Here is an 18,539-nt window from a genome sequence, read left to right on the forward strand (position 1 = left end):
CCCAGTCACCAACACACAGCAAGTGGATACTACTACCCCTACAATAACCTTTATACCAGTGGAAGTAATGTATCTCCCTTCCGTCATATTGTAAGTATCTTTATAAATATACCATATAACGACAAGAAATAAATCGAAATATGTTTCCCTATACTATATGTGTTGATTTGAAGTCCAATTAGGCTTATATATTAAATTCGAAACAAATATATAACACTTGTACACATACAAAGACATGGTGAGGGAATTGTGGGATATATTCCGCCTTGAACGAGCGGAACCTCCCCTTGACGAAGCAAATGAGGTAGGGTATTTTAGTTACATTAATATATTTGAGCCCTGGCGAGCAAAACGCGATTGTTCAGTGACATCTATTTACAGTTATCTTACATGATCCCGAGAAAGAATTAGTAAAATTTGTGATTGCGGGCATCACACATCGAACAACGCATAAATTACCGGTACGCTGTTACTCTTTACCTGCTCTTGTGGTACATGATTAAAACCTGTCATACTTGTTGCATTAAAAACGAAATAGTGTTTTGATAGGATGGACAAATATTCACAGGTGCTGTGTACGTGTGGACTAAACACAGTATGTCCAAATATTGCATTCAGGACCGCATTCAGGAAGGGGCGTAACCTGTCAAAGTTAGTCCGGCTCAACTCGTGTGTCCCACTGAACGTGACAAATTAGCATGAATTGTGGAAGTGATTTGTCAGATAGTGCTATTATCAATTCTGTATCTATTTCCAGTTGATGGCGAACTAGCAAGATGATTGGGGGATTGTTTATATACAACCACAAGGGAGAAGTCCTTATCTCCCGAGTATTCAGAGATGACATTGGGTAAGATGTTTTGCACAATATTAGATTTTAATATTCATTTTTAAAGAATTATTAATGCAAAAAGATAACTAGCAGAGAAATACGTATGCATACATATGGATATAGGAAACTATGTCTGGCAACAACTTGGGTTGTGGGTTGTAATTGGATCAAGTGAAAAAATTTTAGATGCAAGTTAACAAATCTTGACAGTGACAGCTTGCTCATATTCAAGTCATCCACTACCCTTGAACATCTGGGTTTGAATTGATCTTCAACAACAGATTGTTCAGTTCATTTACAGGCCCCCCTAAGTATTTGAAGGAATTACAGCAAATTTGAAGGAATAGCATCTCAAATGTAAACAAACGCAGCCCACTCACGAAACAACTGCAGCGATATCGGTAATTTAGCGGTAATAACAGAAACACATTGGCCCTATCGGAAGCAATGTCGGTAATACTGGAAACACGCTCGGCCATCTTCGGAGATTTTTCGGTCGCGAGCGGAAACTCACGCAGCAAAACATGGTGTCGTTGGAAGAAGCACCCGTCTTGGTGAGTTTTGTTTTTAGTTCCTACTATTACATTTTTATACTTATCCATCTTTGACCACCCGTGTTGAATGCGTTTAGGTATGAGGTGTTGTCGGGGCAATAGCTTATGTTTTTAGGAAAAGATAGTCACTCTAGGAGAGTGTCACAAGTCATGCCCCTGGAGATTGTTTACATCTGAACATCGAAGTCGTGCCGATGATTACGAACGTGCGCTAGATATAACATCATTTTTTTTTGTAAAATGTGTTTAAACTTGTCAATTGCACTTCATAGCAAGAAAAATTATGGCTCATAAACTTCTTCATGGCGCACGTTCATGATGTTCATCGGCACGACTTCGATGTTCAGATGTAAACAATCTCCAGGGGCATGACTTGTGACACTCTCCTAGAGTGACTATCTTTTCCTAAAAACATAAGCTATTGCCCCGACAACACCTCATACCTAAACGCATTCAACACGGGTGGTCAAAGATGGATAAGTATAAAAATGTAATAGTAGGAACTAAAAACAAAACTCACCAAGACGGGTGCTTCTTCCAACGACACCGTGTTTTGCTGCGTGAGTTACCGCTCGCGACCGAAAAATCTCCGAAGATGGCCGAGTGTGTTTCCAGTATTACCGACATTGCTTCCGATAGGGCCGATGTGTTTCTGTCATTACCGCTAAATTACCGATATCGCTGCAGTTGTTTCGCGAGTGGGCTGCATTTGTTTACATTTGAGATGCAATTCCTTCAAATTTGCTGTAATTCCTTCAATTACTTAGGGGGGCCTGATTTATATTAAAGGTCACATGCAACCAAAAAATCAAACACAACTATCACTTATTCATGATGTATAATATACATTGTCGCTTGTAAAAAAACAAATAAACAAAATTATAACTGTGCAATTGCGATTCGAAAGTGCAGTATTTTGTACTTGGGCTTACTTCCCTCGAAACAAAGCCGGTGGGAGACTGAACCCAGTCATAGCGGGTGGGGGTGCACTCAAGTATAACGACAGCTTCTGATTGGCCGGTTTATTTGCTGATACGCTGAGGGCTAATTGTGTGTACAGAAAGATGATCTGTTTGATGAGCATTTTAGAAGTATGGCGAGTTACAAGAAAGTAAGATTCTTTATGGATAACAACTTCTTTTATTGTACTTGATGCGTCATTTCAGTATGGATTCACATACCATTGTCAGACAAAATCATATAAACTAGGTGAAGTTGTTACCCATAAGGAATGTATATAGAGATGTTGGGTTTTGTATATACATAGTCACTGAATTTGCATTCAATCCAATCAAAAATCATCTCAGTAGAGATGGTGAACTACTGCATGGCTGGAAACTCATTCGTCCAAGTACAATGCAGGACTTGGAACTGACAAGAGTTTGCACCAGTTTCCGTCAGATCCAGTCATCTGAGAAAAATGGATGTAGTATCACACCTGCCTAATTACATAATGCTGCAGAGACAGGACTCAGGTGCACAGGTCATAAATCAGTTTGTTTTGTTTATGGTGTATAGCCTGGTAGGTGTTAAGTTCAAATTGCATGTGGTCAATGATTGAAACTGTGTATTGCATATTGTCTTTAACAGACAGGCTGGCAGACAGAGGTGTCAATAAAGCTTTCTCTGTGGCAGAGGCTGCTTACCACAATCAACAAGTATTTTTATGTAACGAGTAGATTATTTACTCGTTTGTGTACACAACCAAGATTAGACTACTGCTCATGACTTCATACTCGGGGCATGCATTCTGTTTCAAGATCCGTGAACCTATTCACAGCACAGCTGTTGAAACCACTTTTTCCCCAATCACTGGCGGAAATTTAGTGAATCTTTTGAACTCTGATTTTGCATACTTTTTTTTCATTGCGTTTTTTTTCAACTTTATTGATTGAATTGGCATTTTTTATGATTTGTTTCGGTAAGTGTATACTGAAAGGTATCGGAATCTGATAAGTTGTATTTTACGTTGCATGTGACCTTTAAAAGAGCATTGAAGTTGTGTAAAGGGAAATTTTGTTGTAACCTTGACCCTAACAGTACCAGCCCTGGATGTGTGAGTTAAGTTTTATGCAGTGCTCAGCAATCTTTATATGGCAGCAGTCTTCAAATAATCAGGTCTGGATCATACAGTCCAGTGAACAACAGCATGAGCATCAATTTACACCATTGGGATACAATGACATGTGTCAACCAAGTCATCGAGCCTGAATGCCCAATCCCATCACCTCTTAAGACAAGTGTGGGTTCCTGAGATCAGTTCTAATCCTGACCTTCACAGGTCACCAGCTCTCTGCATCAAAGATGCATTAGTTCACAGTAAAACAGTAATTATGGTAATTGCTATGTAGGTGTGCATAGTTGATTGTGTGATTGGTGATTAGTAAGTGGATTTACAACCTATGACCCCTCTCACTGATGACTGTTTTTTCCTGTGTTATTTTCAGTCGGAATGCTGTTGATGCTTTCCGTGTGAATGTCATCCATGCCCGCCAGCAGGTTCGGTCGCCAGTGACGAACATTGCCCGCACCAGCTTCTTCCACATCAAGAAGTCCAACATCTGGCTGGCTGCAGTTACAAAACAGAATGTCAATGCTGCTATGGTGTTCGAGTTCCTCCATAAGATGGTGGAAGTTATGCAGTCCTACTTTGGCAAGATCTCTGAAGACAATGTCAAGAACAACTTTGTCCTGATCTATGAAATTCTTGATGGTGAGCTTGTTTTGTGTTTTTTAAGTAAGTCACCTTAGTTACAGTGCTTACTTATGTTATCATTTGTTTATTTATCAGGATGCAAAGTTTATGTAAAGTAGTACAGTGGAAGCTGTCTAAACTGGCACTCATTGGGACTGAAGAAATTTTCTGGTATAGACAATGTGCTGGGGTGTAGAGCTGATGATAAGTGTACAAGCCACCGATGGGACTTAGATTTTGTGCTGGTGTTGAAAACTTGCCAGATCGAACAGATGCCTGTTTTGACAGCTTCCACTGTACTCAATTCTGTCTGGTTCCAGCTTACTGTTAGTGGTACTCAATGCAGCCATGCAGATTAGACAATTTATGCTAATGTTTGAGGTCTTTTCAACTTTGCAGAAATTCTGGATTTTGGATACCCTCAGAACACTGATACAGGTATCTTGAAGACATTCATCACACAACAAGGAGTTAAATCTCAGGTAAGATGTCAGTTCACCCCAAGATCAGAGTTGAACAGGGGCAATATATGTTGTTTAGCACTCTTGATGTCACATAGACTGATGTACTCTCAATGTTGGTTCTGCTTTCCCTTTGGGCCTGGGGACCGTTAGCAGAGCGGATTTGTCATCTATGTCATCTAAAGTACTGTTGGAATAGGAAAAAAAAGCTTTTTTATTCAGTTATTGGTACAGTGTATGTAGATGAAATGTGAAAGTGTGATATATCTGTGAAACTAAGTTCGGCTTAACTAAAGTCTCAGTGGTAGGAAGATAAGAAACGTAAAGAAAAGGACTCTGTTGAGGAGAGGCTATGCCAAAATGAGCAATGTGTTTTTTGCTGAGCCCAAAGTGACTTATTTGGAACAGACTGTGGCTTTATGCAAATTATATTGTATAACAAAGGACACTTTTTAAATGCCCATTTTGAAATTAGATTCATTGTAAACGATAGCTGACGTAAGAATAATAACTTTCATGTTGAAACTATAAAGAGAGTAGCTACCATGGAATCTCACTGTTACTGTAAAAGAGACAGATAGGGGTCGTCTCAAAGCAAAATCAGTGAAGGGTGTCACAGACGATGGTTGAAATCGGGCTGGGGAATTGAGATATCAGGTAAGATATGATAATCCTTTAGGGAAATTAAAGAGGGGATGTACACAGCACGTCATAACAGTTTACAAATAATATCCAGAATAGACACTTATCATTACACCTATGTGCAAATAGAAATGGAAACTCAACATTCCCTCTCATTATCTAAGTACCAACTTTAGAAATTGCTTCATAAGTTCGGATTTTGGTAGACTGAAGTTAGCAGGCAAGTCAGACGTGTTCTTTGTGTAAGATCATATATTGTCCAAATGAGAAATATTTACGCACTACATCAAAAGAAGGAAGAGGGGTTAGAGTCTGTTTATCTTGATGAGACTTGGGTGAATGCAAGCCACACTGCAGAAACGCAGTGGGTTACTAGCACTGAAGAGGCATGTTCCAGGAGACTGCCAATAAGCAAAGAAGAGTGACTCAGGTTTTATGGACTGGCTACAAAAACAACTGGTTGCCATCAAAGAGCTTAATTATCATGGACAGTGCTCCATATCTTAATGTAAGGGATCGTGATACAAATGCCCCAACTTCAAATTCAAGGAAGACAGACACGATTACATGGTTAGAAAACAATAATGTACATTTCCATCTAACACAACAAAACCAAAACTTTATGAAATTATAAAATCCACAAAAGAGCACCTGTGTATAAAATTGACCCGCATCTGAAATCACAAGGTGATGATGTCTTATGTTTGCCTCCTTATCATTGCGATTTAAACCCGATTGAACTGATCCGAGCTATCACCAAATCTGACATTGCTCAGAATAACACAACATTTAAAATGACAGATGTTCAGAATCTACTGGTAAAGATGATGTAAGATGATCTACGACCTGACAAATACCCCAATTTGCATACTTGGGAACGCCCCACAGAACGATCCACTTGAAACAAGAGGGAGACAGGTTGTCTGATAAATATCGAGAAGTTCATTTTCCCTGTGCGTTTCATGCATGAATTGTTATAGCACACTCGATTTGGAAACAGGTACAACCCCAACGAATTGAATCAACACAATATACTGAGCAAGTATGTTTAGGACCACCGATCCATTTCACGAAGCAAATGACATTTTCCTGGGGTTTTTTTTGTAACAAAATTGTTGAATATCTAAAAATGCTTGTCAATGCCCCAATCATCTATTTGTCTTCGTCTTATCTAAAGGTTAGCGTGGAATATCAGTATCTTATGCCTGAAATTGCAGTCTTATCATTCGAAGGAATATGCGGTGTTGATTTCATGTCACGGTTAACATGTATTGCACATGCATAATCATCAAGCTACCTGTAGCAGCCAAGTGTACTCGCCCAATTCATTGTACTGCCTCTCGTCACAAATGCGTTTAGTGTGCAGGATCATGTTATATGTGTCTAGCAGTAGTCCATGAATCCCAGGCTGAGATTTCACAAGACACATGGAAAAAGTCTGTTGAGAAAGCTGAAAATGCTGCGGAGCATCAGAACTGGCTTGAGAGAGGTTTACAAAAGGCGACTTTGAGTCCTGTTATCATACGAGTGCACTCTCATGACTCTGACAGCACCGACTCCATGTCTGATTCAGAAGCACAGTGTGATGACTTTTGATACAATCAACATCGCATGTGCCTCTTGCTACTTGGTTGTTACCTGAGATGTTGCAAATCCTATGTCACAATTCTTGATGTATCAAATGAAAATAATTATGGTTTGTTCAACAAATTTGTATATTTTGTTAATTATAACAAAATCCTGCAGAGTTTGTGTGTTTTTCCTATTTGCTTTTGTCAGGGCTGCAGATAAGGGCTGTATCAGTGTATGTACAGACAAAAACATGCACCTTATGGTAGGAAATAATTTAGACAACATAGCAGATATGCATCACAGCATTGGTGTATGCTTGTAGAATCATTTATGGATGTGTTTATTTGAAAAACTATTCTGTTATTGTTTACTGACCTGTTTACACTAGCGTAGCAATGTTGAAGTGCATATATGAAACGAAATACAAGATTACTTATGCTCCATAAATTCCATTCAGTACTCCAAATTGTACTTTAAGGGTGCAAGTCATCCTATATAGAAAACAATTATGTACTTCGATGTTCAATCCTGTTTACTCAGACCCCACATATCCAGAAACCCCGCCTTCTGGATGATTTTTATGTGATACAAAACTTACGTTCATTAATTGTACTCGCTTAACCGGACCCCACACTTCCAGACCCGGACGGCGAATTTTCAAACCATTCCCATAGATTTCCATTGAAAAATGATCCAGTTATACAGACGGGGACATATGTGCAACATGCATGTGTATATGTCACTATCGTTTACCATGTTTACTGCAAGACTATGTGATTTCATTCTTAATCTATCGGAATGCATTTGATGTGAATTGATCAATTAGTCATCAAAAAAAAGGGACGTGTGGCTCTCGGGTTGTTCATTAGGATTTGGCAGGTGTGGGAACATCTCATTAGTAACGAAAACACATGTTAAGTAGGATTAAGGTTACTGAAGTTGTGTTGTATATAACACTTATAAATTGACCCCTACTATCTGTCGCGATGCAAGTTAGAATAGCCTGCTGCGTGATCAAAGTCATGTGTGAAAGTTTACTTTCTGCAGACAGCATAAGTTTGGCGTGATGTCATATGTTTTAAGGGCATTTAAAATTAAAAAAAAGAATATGCAATTGGCAAAATAGAGACTTTTTGTCCTCGATTTACGTTTTTCATCTTACTTACCACCTGAAGCTCCACACGCCACATGATTACGACCAAGACTGCCTGACAAATTATAACCTGCGTTCCGCCTTCCATGTATTATCAGTACACTTATATGTTATGATGATTCGCTGTTATTACTATTGACTGTTGATTTATTGATATACGTACATGAAAATTTATTGCTTTCAATTAATATTTAAGTTTTGCTTGTTTGATCCAGTTAACCTGATGTCTCAATGTCTAGATGACTTTTGTGTGAAACCAAAATGTCCGGATAAACGGTGTTCGACTGGATTTGTTTTTTAGAGTGCAATTCATAGGGTCATTTTGACACAGTTGTGTAAATTTTGGGATAAAGTGTAAAAGTCCAAAAACAGTTTTGTCCTATATCTGACAGTACTTTAGTGTTAGTGGGTTGGCAGGGGGACTTAGTTATCTTACTTCATTCTAAATTATGTCACAGGTGTGACTTTTAAAGCATTTTTGTTGTCAAGATGGGTAATAGTACAGAAGTAAGACATTATGCAGAAGACAGCATCTAACAAACTTATGTGTTATTCACTCTAGGTCTGATGCATTCCAAAATATCATAAAACTTCTAGATAATGGTTTCTGACAGTGTTATTGTGAGATACAACAAATTGTTGGTATGCTGGACATGTAATGCTAAAAGTTAGTATTTTACTTTACTCAAGAATATTGTATTGTGATGGGGTGACATCCACTTTTGTTTCTCAATGGTCCCTACTAAGATACAAAGGGAATGTTTGACAATTTTTTCCAGAGTGTTTTTCGCTTTTTAATATGCTACATATTTTCATGCTTAGTGAAAAACAATTCCCATTTGTGTCCACAGACGAAGGAGGAGACAGCTCAGATCACATCACAAGTAACAGGTCAGATTGGATGGCGCCGAGAAGGAATCAAGTACCGGAGGAATGAACTGTTCTTGGATGTGCTGGAGTCGGTTAACCTTCTCATGTCACCACAAGGTGAGTTGGTGCAGCACCAAATACATGCCCTGTACTGGAATAATTCTTGTAGACTCAGCTTTCTCAGAATCATGTAATCTTAGTCTTATCTGGAATTAGGATAGGATAGGATATTTAAATAGTGCACTTATCCAGGGACTAGTGCATGCTCAAGGTGCTGGTATTTTTCCCTTGATCACTGGATGCACATTGTATTTCAATCTCAACTCCCTGGGGAGTATACAACTCTTGCTGCCACTTGGTGCACCAAGTTTATTGAGGCTGTCTCATCCTAACGAGGTACCCATTAACAGCTGGGTGGACTGGGACACACACAGGAAAATTGGTCTGGACAGATTACTTTCTTGAAGTCATTTGCCCTGTGGCAAGTGGGTTTTAAAAAAGTCTTGACCCCTGCATGAGATGCTCTCTGTTACAGGTCAAGTGTTGAGTGCCCATGTAGCAGGAAGGATTGTGATGAAGAGCTACCTGAGTGGAATGCCGGAGTGCAAGTTTGGTATCAACGACAAGCTGCTGATGGAGAGCAAAGGCAAGAGCAGCTTGGACGATACAGCAAGCAGGGGGAGGTAAGTCATTGAAAGGGATGAAGGAGCTATTAATTGTATCAGGTCATTTTAGCCTCATGGTTTGTGAAACCATCCTACAACTTATCAACTTTTGTTCTTGATATGATTGAATGTTTTGTATTTGATGGTATGTGTTTTGTATAGACTAAGGTTTATTATCAATGTCAATTCAAATCGAACCAAAACATTATTGTAATTATTAATTATCAAAGAAAAGTGCATTTGTCTAATGCAGGAAAAACAGCAATTCTTGAGATAATGACAGTTACTTACTGTTATTTACCTAAAAACCCTGTAAAGAAAGTTTTTTTTTAAAAGTATCGGTTTTGTTATAGCTATACCACATCATTGTATTTTGATCTTATGGAATTAGCACACATTAACAATCTTCTTTCATTGATAATGCAGGTATTTTTTCAGTCTAAATCCAGCAGAAAGGACTACAGCTTTTTACAGCTGTCAGTGGCTATATTTTGTAGAATGTTTCTTTTAGGGTGGTGGGGTAGCCCCGTAGTTAAGGTTTTTGCTTGTCATGCCAAGACTCTGAGTTCGATTTCCCACATGGATACAGTTTTGAAGCCCATTTCGGGTGTCCCTTGTCGTGACATTGCTGGAATGTTACTAAAAGCGCTCACTCACTAGTGACAGCTTACAGAAGTGAAAGTTGTTTGAATTTTGTATACTTTCATTTTGAGTAGATTTCTCTGTACACTGAAAGAGATAAATTACAAACATTTCAGCAGATATAGTTGTGTGTTTTACATGTGTAAGGTTGAGTTTGATCATATGCTGCAACCGGTGTTTCAGAATTGTGTTAAAACATTGTTACTTTCAACAGTCACTTTGGTGGAGGAGGGAAGACGTCCATTGCGATAGATGACTGTCAGTTTCATCAGTGTGTCAAGCTCAGCAAGTTTGAGACAGAGCACAGCATCAGCTTCATTCCACCTGATGGAGAATTTGAACTCATGAGGTACCTAGCTTATTTAGTCTATCCCGAAAAGTTTTTACTTCACATTTTTTTACTGTATTGTGTCTCTTTTTCTTAATGGTGATGTACTGACACGTGAAGATCTGGGGTAGAATAGGCCTTCAGAAACACATGTGGAATAACATGTTTGGATGTTTGGATGTTTGTCATTTTGTCTTGATTTTGTTAAATCTGTGATCTTTCATCTTCACTTCACCTGTTAAGTTTTAGCATGTTGTAAATTTTCTTTAAAATTACAAAGCCCATTGAGCCGAAACTGTACATGAATGTCTATAAATAGTACCAATATCATTTTAGTCCAGTCTGAATAAACTTTGGCACATTATTATTCGTTATATTGCTATTTTGAGTCAGACAAACACTAGTGGAAGGTTGTGTCAGATAACCCGTTGAACTGACCAATGAGAAAACATTTTGCCAAATCATGAACGTTAACACGTGCACATGTCGTTTGAACTTTTTGAAAATGTTTGTACATGAATGATTCTGAATGATATTTTCCACACAATTGGTTCAGAGTAATACACATGGAGGAATTTATTTAGATTACACATATGCTTTATGGGGACTTCATAGGTGTGCATCTCATATTTTGAATTTGTATTTTATTTATTTTTCCAAGTTTTATGCCAAAAATGAAACATACAGGTTTATGGATTACAACTTCTTGTTTATCACTTTGAGCGACATTTCGATGTAGATTGTTACGTCGTTTTCAAGCTAAATGTGACGATCCACATCGAAACGTTGCTCAACGTAGTAAACAAGAAGTTGTAATCCATAAAGCTGTTTGTTTCAGTTTTGACTAACCAACTTCTAGAATTCTCATTAAACAAGTACTTTTTATGCCGTTTGAATTTACATAAATTTTGTTGAATTTCCCTCTCGATATAGTGTTATGGGGGATAAAGTCTGTAGGCTTCTCCACAAAAGATGCTCAACAGAACTGATCGAGCTTCTACCTCTGTTTCATGTAAACTGTAAAGGTGTGCATCTCATTACTTGCTCATCCAATTTCTTAATTTTGTCACTTCTACAGATGTTTGAATTAGTTGAATTTGGTTCTATTCATCCTGTTTGTCCTATACATACTTTATTCATCTCTCAAAAAACACTGCACAAAACTCATTTATCTTTCATATGTCTTTTATAGAGACTCTGAAGATGTGCATCTCATATCTAGATTTTGTATTTAATAGTTTTTTTATGTTTAGAGACGTTTGAACTTTAATAATTTTTTGTGGAATTTCTGTCTCATGATAGTGAAATTGAGGAATAAGTCCACTTCTTCACAAAAACAGCTCAACAGAATTGATTAAGCTTGTACATGTGTTTCACTGGGACTCAAGGTGTGCATCTCATGGTTGCATAGATGTTTATTGAACTTGTTTAGTAGAAATTAATCACCAGAGCACACTCAGTTTAGGTAATGCTTCCTACAGCAGCTGGGGCATCAGTGTTCCTGGACACAATTTTGTCTTGTTATCAATGTTCTAGGATTTCATATTGCAGAAATAAAAAGCGTATAGTAACCATGCCAACAGTGTGAAAGAATATACTGCAGGTCACGCGTGTGTATTTTATGCAGATTTTCATTTGTCAGGAGATCAGTGTCAGCGACCAGGGAAGAGAAAATCTAAAAATATTTTGTAAATTCCTAAAACCCTAAATAGTAGCTGTTGTCTGATTGGTTAAGTCTGTTTAGCTGTCTTGTGTTTGATTGGACGGTCATAGGTCACTCAAAGGAAAGGTGATAGGGTTTGTTAGACTCAGTATTTCAATATAACAAATACTACTGAGCCTAAGTTTACTGAGACTGCATTACTTAGGCTGCCACAAGGTACAGACAGGTCGAAATTTACATGGACGATAAGAGCTGTAATAATTCAATTTTGTATACGATAATATCCACTAAAGGACAAAATCAGTTTCTTCCCTGTGCACTGCACCAACTTCACTTGTCTCACTATTGATCTTTGTCATACTGAAAAGATTTATGTGTCATGACATTTTTCCTTCATATTTCAAAAGAGATACAATCACTTATGAGAAGCACATTTTAACTGAGCTCGTACTACATGCATTGCTCTTCACTTTCAGATACCGTACAACCAAGGACATCAGTCTGCCATTCCGTGTTATCCCACTCGTCAGAGAGGTTGGGAGACAAAAGATGGAGGTGAAGGTCGTTGTCAAGTCGAACTTCAAACCATCACTGTTGGCCCAGAAGGTGGAGGTATGGAAATGATAGGTCCAGACGTATTCGATGGAGGAATAATAATCAGATACAAACGTATTGCAAATCACAACTTATCAACTGCTCGCAACATTTTTCTTCATTCTCAAACAATTTCTTCAAAATATTAACAAGTTCTGTTTACCATATTGAGCTTTGTTTTTGAGAATGTGTCACATCTTGTTATCAGTCAACAGATTTACTCCTAAACCTTTGTTGTTATTGGCTAATATTTTTGGCAAATCATGTGTTGAATGCATAAGCTCAAAGACACTTTTTGGTTTAAACTTAATAGAATATTTAAACGTTAAGTGAATAAGTGGTAGAGTAGTCTGTGCCAAATACGTCAGTTTTCATTTTAAAGAGATCCTGTTAATCCTCAAAGTCAGTTTGTTGTTTTCCAAATGCGAATAAACTAAGATTTATGCACATTGTTGCTAAATTGTGTTTCCTACAAGCCAAATGATTTTGTTCAGTAATTACTTCATGACCTGTGGTTACAGCTTTGACTTATCTATCTAAATGAGTGCAGTGTGTGGGATGGACATTTCCCTGGTTTGTTCCAGGTGCGAATCCCAACACCTCTCAACACCAGCGGAGTACAGGTGATCTGTATGAAGGGCAAGGCTAAGTACAAGGCCAGTGAAAACGCTATTGTGTGGAAGTGAGTATCATCAAGATTGTCTTTGCATTGTATCATTCACATTCATATATTTGTCTTGGAAAAAGTTTGGCCAGCTGATAACTGATGTGATTAACCATGTTAACTGATACGATGTGACTGACTCATAACTGATGTTACCAGCTGATATGATGTGACTGAGAGCTGATGTGACCAACTGATGTGACCAACTACTAACTGATGTTGCTAACTTTTGTGAAGTGATTAATGGATCTGAAGTGACCAACTGATAACTGATTTGCCTTACTTATCTGATGTGACAAGCTGATAACTGATGTCCATGCTTGCCATAAAAGGTAACTATGCTTGCTGTAAGAGGCGACTAACGGGATCGGATGGTCAGGTTCGCTGACTTGGTTGGCACATATCATCGGTTCCCAATTGCCCAGATCGAAAAAACAAAAATCACTCACTCACTCACCGATAAGTTGTCTGATGTTCCCTGTATTCCAGGATCAAGCGTATGGGTGGAATGAAGGAATGCCAGCTGAGTGCTGAGATAGAACTCCTCAACACAAATGATAAGAAGAAATGGACTAGACCCCCAATCTCAATGAACTTTGAGGTGAGTACCAGTGTTAGGAGAAGGTCACATTACAAACCTACACATTAAGATTGAAAGAAGTATCTGCGAGTGAAACCTGCAGACAAAATCTTGATATGAAAGGTGAAGAATAGAAAGTGCTCCATGACAAAGAAACTTTAATATTGCATTCTGATGTTTATATCTGTTTACATAAAAATAGTATCTCATTCACGACTGAATGCCAGAGGTTTACATTGCTGTCAGTGCAGCAGTTACTAGGATGCATGAGATATGTTGTATTCCAGCTATATGTCCTCAAAGAATGCTGGAAAACCAGAGTAAAACCACAGCAGCTAAGGTTCTAAGTCTGTCTGCTGTATAATCTTAGGTTGATGTTTCTGTATTGTACTTTTGTGTCTTAATTATTTCTAATTCACTTCATATAATTTCTCATTGTGATACTGAAATCATTATTACTGCTGTCTTTCAGTGCTGCAGCGAGACTGCATTATTTCATTATTCCTGCTAACTGTACTTGCCTGGGGGCTTTATTTATAAATGCATTTATAAAGTGTTTTTATGTAACGGGCACATAATTAATTTCAAAATATGACTAATTTCACTGAAAGTGATGTCAAGCATCCAGAAATCAAAATCAAAGTATTCAAACTTCCAGAATTCAAAACAAGTCTTCCTAAGCTCTGTAACTTTGCTCATACATCTACTTGCATATGAGATGGTAAGATGAATCGCTGTAAGTAGCTCATTTTGCGCTACCGAGCTGACCTTAGCCTACGGTGTTTATCATTGAGTTGTTTTGGCTGTCAAATAGAAGGATTACAGATTTTTTTCACTTTTGATGGTGGGTGCAGCTGACCCCTCTCAAAGAAATCCTGGCTTGCAGCACTGGTGTTTATCTGCCTCTTGTTTTTTGAGTATAAAATAACAACATCTCATATTTTGTTGCAGGTTCCATTTGCTCCATCAGGTTTTAAGGTTAGGTATCTGAAAGTATTTGAGTCGAAGATGAACTATAGTGATCATGATGTCATCAAGTGGGTACGATACATCGGTCGGAGTGGCCTGTATGAGACGCGATGCTGAACACAACTCAACTAGGATAAAACCAATTAACGTCCCTGTCTACCTGGATACAAGTCATGTTCTTAGGATAGACTTAAGTGTTGTGTAGACACAGAATTACCAAACCGTTATTTGAATTCATTTAGGCGTGTAATTTGTAACATGGAAAGAATTTTCATTTTTAGCAAGGCAACTATGTCTCTAAATCATTCACGTCTTCACTTACTAATCATATCACTTGAGCAAAATTTTTAAACATTTGAAATGTTTCTGGTCCAAACAGTGCCCAGAGGTCATGGTGGATGCGATTCTGCACGTACAATGTGTGAAGACCATTTCTGGTCCAACACCCCAGCCATGATATTGCTGGAATATTGCTAAATGCTGCATCTTATGTCCAATTTCTTTGAAAAAGCTCAGTTGAATCTTGAATTGTTTTGTCAGCCTCAGGTTGAACTCCTGTCTGTTATTGCTGCCATCAGGCAAAATCATCACAGAGTTAAATTTTAAAGTGACTAGTTATGTTCACAGGTTAGCAGCCTGCCCTCAGATGTGACAAGGGAGATAACTCTTGCATATCTGACTACTCAAGTTGATGATGATTACACACGTGTGAATAAATCTTGATAGCAACATTAGTGTTGATCACCAAATTACTTGATTTTCGCTTAGGTGTACAAACTGTGGATTTATTATAGACATGTGATATTAATGTTGTTTGAAAAGAGATGAGATTAGATGTATGTTGCCATTTGTAAAGATAGAATATGTAACTCATTACAGGAATCCATGCCAATAGTAATACACAATTTAAATGATCAGGTGCCATTTGATGTTATTGTGAATCAATACTTCTCCTTTGTTTTGATCAGAACTCATGAACAAACGTTCCCAGAAACCAAATTACACCTGTTGCATTTGCAAAACTGTAGTGCAATACAAATAGTCGTTAGTCTAACAATATTCCTTGTGTTGTGCTTCTGATTGTTGAGACAATGGTGTTGGATGATGGCATTCTGTTTTCATACACTTTTTCTGTTAAGTTGTCACTGTTTCGAAAGGAAGCCATTTCTTGTATGTGTTTGAAATGAGCACAGATACTTACCCATGTTTGTTTGAATCTTGTACAGATTGTGTTGAACTTTAAGATTGGTTATATTACTGCCTTAGCTTTTATCATAGCATTGAGTAATATCACTTATATCTATCTTTTTTATTTCACATCTCTTGCATGGACTTGGTGGGATCAATTGTAAATATTGAAAGTTGATCAGATTATTGGCTGAAACTTAAGTGTCATGAAATGATTAAGAGCAGACTACTGCCAAATTTGCATTCCATCTAGATATGCATGATGTGCTACAGTTAATGCATGATGTTGTGCTACAGATGTTAAACTGAAACTGCTATTGGTCAGATCAATAATGCTTTAAAGGTCACATGCAACCAAAAAATCAAACATAATTAAAACACATTTATCACTTATTCATGACATATAATATACATTGCTGCTTTTAAAAAAACAAATAAACAACATTATAAGCGTACAATCGCGATTCAAAAGTGCAATATTTTGTACTTGGGCTTACTTCCCCCGAAACGAAGCCCTCGGGAGACCGAGCCCAGTCTTAGCACCTGGATGTGCACTCAAGTGTAACGACGGATTCTGATTGGCTGTTTCATTTGCTGATCTGCTGAGGGTTCATTGTGTGTACAGACAGATGATCTGTTTGATGGGCATTTTAGAAGTATAGCGAGTCACAAGAAAGTAAGATTCTTTATGGATAACAACTTCTTTTTGTGTACTTGATGCGTAGTTTCAGTATGGATTCATATAATGTTGTCAAACAAAATCATACACACTAAAACAAGTCGTTATCCATGAAGAATGTATATAGAGATGTTGGATTTTGAAAATACATGTTCTCCGAATTTGCGCTCGATCCAATCAAAAATGACATCAGTAGAGATGGTAAACTACTGCGAGGCTGGAATCTGTCATTCGTCCAAGTACAAAGCAGGACTTGAAAATGACAAGAGTTTGCGCCAGTTTCCGTCAGATCCAGTCATCCGAAAAAAGTGAATGTAGTTTGTTTGCAACCCACTGACATAAAAACATGTCATGTGTATCACACGTGCCTAATTACATAATGTGGCAGAGACGGGACGCGGGGGCGCGAGTCATAAATCAACTTATTTTCTTTATGTCGTATACTCTGATAGGTGTTAAGTTCAAATTACACGTGGTCAATGATTGAAGCTGTGTACTGCATGTTGTCTTTAGCAGACAGGCAGGCAGACATATAGGTGTGAATAAACCAGACAATGAGCTCTGTGACAGAGACTGTGACAGAGACATTTACTTGTTTGTGTACACAACCAACATTAGACTACTGCTCACAACCTCAGACGCTAGGCATGCATACTGTTTCAAGCTCCGCGAACCTATTCACTGCGCATGCGTTATGGACGCAGCGCAGCACAGGTGTTGAAACCAGTTTTCCCCCCAGCGCTGGGGGGAATTTAGTGAAACGTTTGAACTCCGATTTCGCGGGCTTTTTTTTCATCGCGTTTTTTTCAACTTTATAGGTTCAATTGGCAATTTTTATGATTTGTTTCGGTAAGTGCATACCGAAAGGTACCAGAATCTGCAAAGTTGTGTTTTACGTTGCATGTGACCTTTAAGTATTAAGGTAGCTTTCACATGCATTGGTGCATGCGACAGTCTGCAATACAGGTACCGTGATAACTCACATGTATGGCAGACTATAGTGTAAAGGTAATGTCATTGAACCTGCTTTGGGAAAGGTTGACTCAAAGAGAATTTACAAATGCCTGGTCGGTACTTCTTGCTGAATGTGGTTGTATTGAAGTTGTAGTAAAATGTGTATTTAGAACTCAATTCTCATCTATGGGCAACTCCTCAAGCTTGTCAGTTTGACCCATAGAATGGTATACATGTAGACGTAACCTTCAGTTTTTATGGAAATGAAATAATTTCATTATCTGAAACTTAGTGTGAATATCAGTTATGCTGTGTGGAAAGCAGTGAAATAGTCTGTGGCATGTTTAGAAATATGTAAGAATATGTAAGAATATCTCTCCCCAGATTCACCTCATCTATGTGCTTAATGTGTATAATATTGTCTGGTATACTGTAGGCAATAAATTATATCCCTGTGAGGTGTGTTGTCTTGTACTGAAGGATATCTGAACCCTTGTTTATAATCCAGATTAATCACCAGTTGTTGGACAAGATGAAGTGGTGAGGTTATCAGCCTGTGTTGATTGCAAGTTATGGTATCTCCAGATTCTGCCTGCAGTCTCAATTTTGGTACTCAATTGTTTCATAAAGTGCGTGTGTGAGTTTAGGTTTGTGTCACACTCTGCATTATTCCACCAATGAGGCGTAAGCCTGTAAATAACTGAGCCTGGACCAGACAATCCACGATCAACAGCACTAGCAGCTATCTACGCAACTGGGATACGGTGGCAATTTGGTTACAGTGACATGTCAACCAAGTCTGCGAGCCTGACCTCCAAATCTGGTTAGTCGCAC

The 18,539-nt window shown here is 38.1% G+C and overlaps 1 protein-coding gene across 1 annotated transcript; it reads left to right on the forward strand.

Moving 5' to 3' along the window:
* Positions 1-215: 215 nt before the first annotated feature.
* On the forward strand, positions 216-18,163 carry LOC137268905 (AP-2 complex subunit mu). Its single transcript, XM_067803512.1, has 12 exons — positions 216-304; positions 758-850; positions 3,834-4,099; positions 4,481-4,563; positions 8,761-8,896; positions 9,315-9,462; positions 10,301-10,435; positions 12,554-12,689; positions 13,256-13,353; positions 13,825-13,936; positions 14,867-16,415; positions 17,667-18,163. The coding sequence occupies exons 2-11, from the start codon at positions 777-779 to the stop codon at positions 14,999-15,001; spliced, it is 1,323 nt and encodes a 440-aa protein (XP_067659613.1). The 5' UTR covers positions 216-304; positions 758-776; the 3' UTR covers positions 15,002-16,415; positions 17,667-18,163.
* The last annotated feature ends 376 nt before the right edge of the window (positions 18,164-18,539 follow it).

This window comes from Haliotis asinina, chromosome 16, assembly GCF_037392515.1.
Source record: "Haliotis asinina isolate JCU_RB_2024 chromosome 16, JCU_Hal_asi_v2, whole genome shotgun sequence".
Classification (NCBI taxonomy): Eukaryota; Metazoa; Mollusca; class Gastropoda; order Lepetellida; family Haliotidae; genus Haliotis; species Haliotis asinina.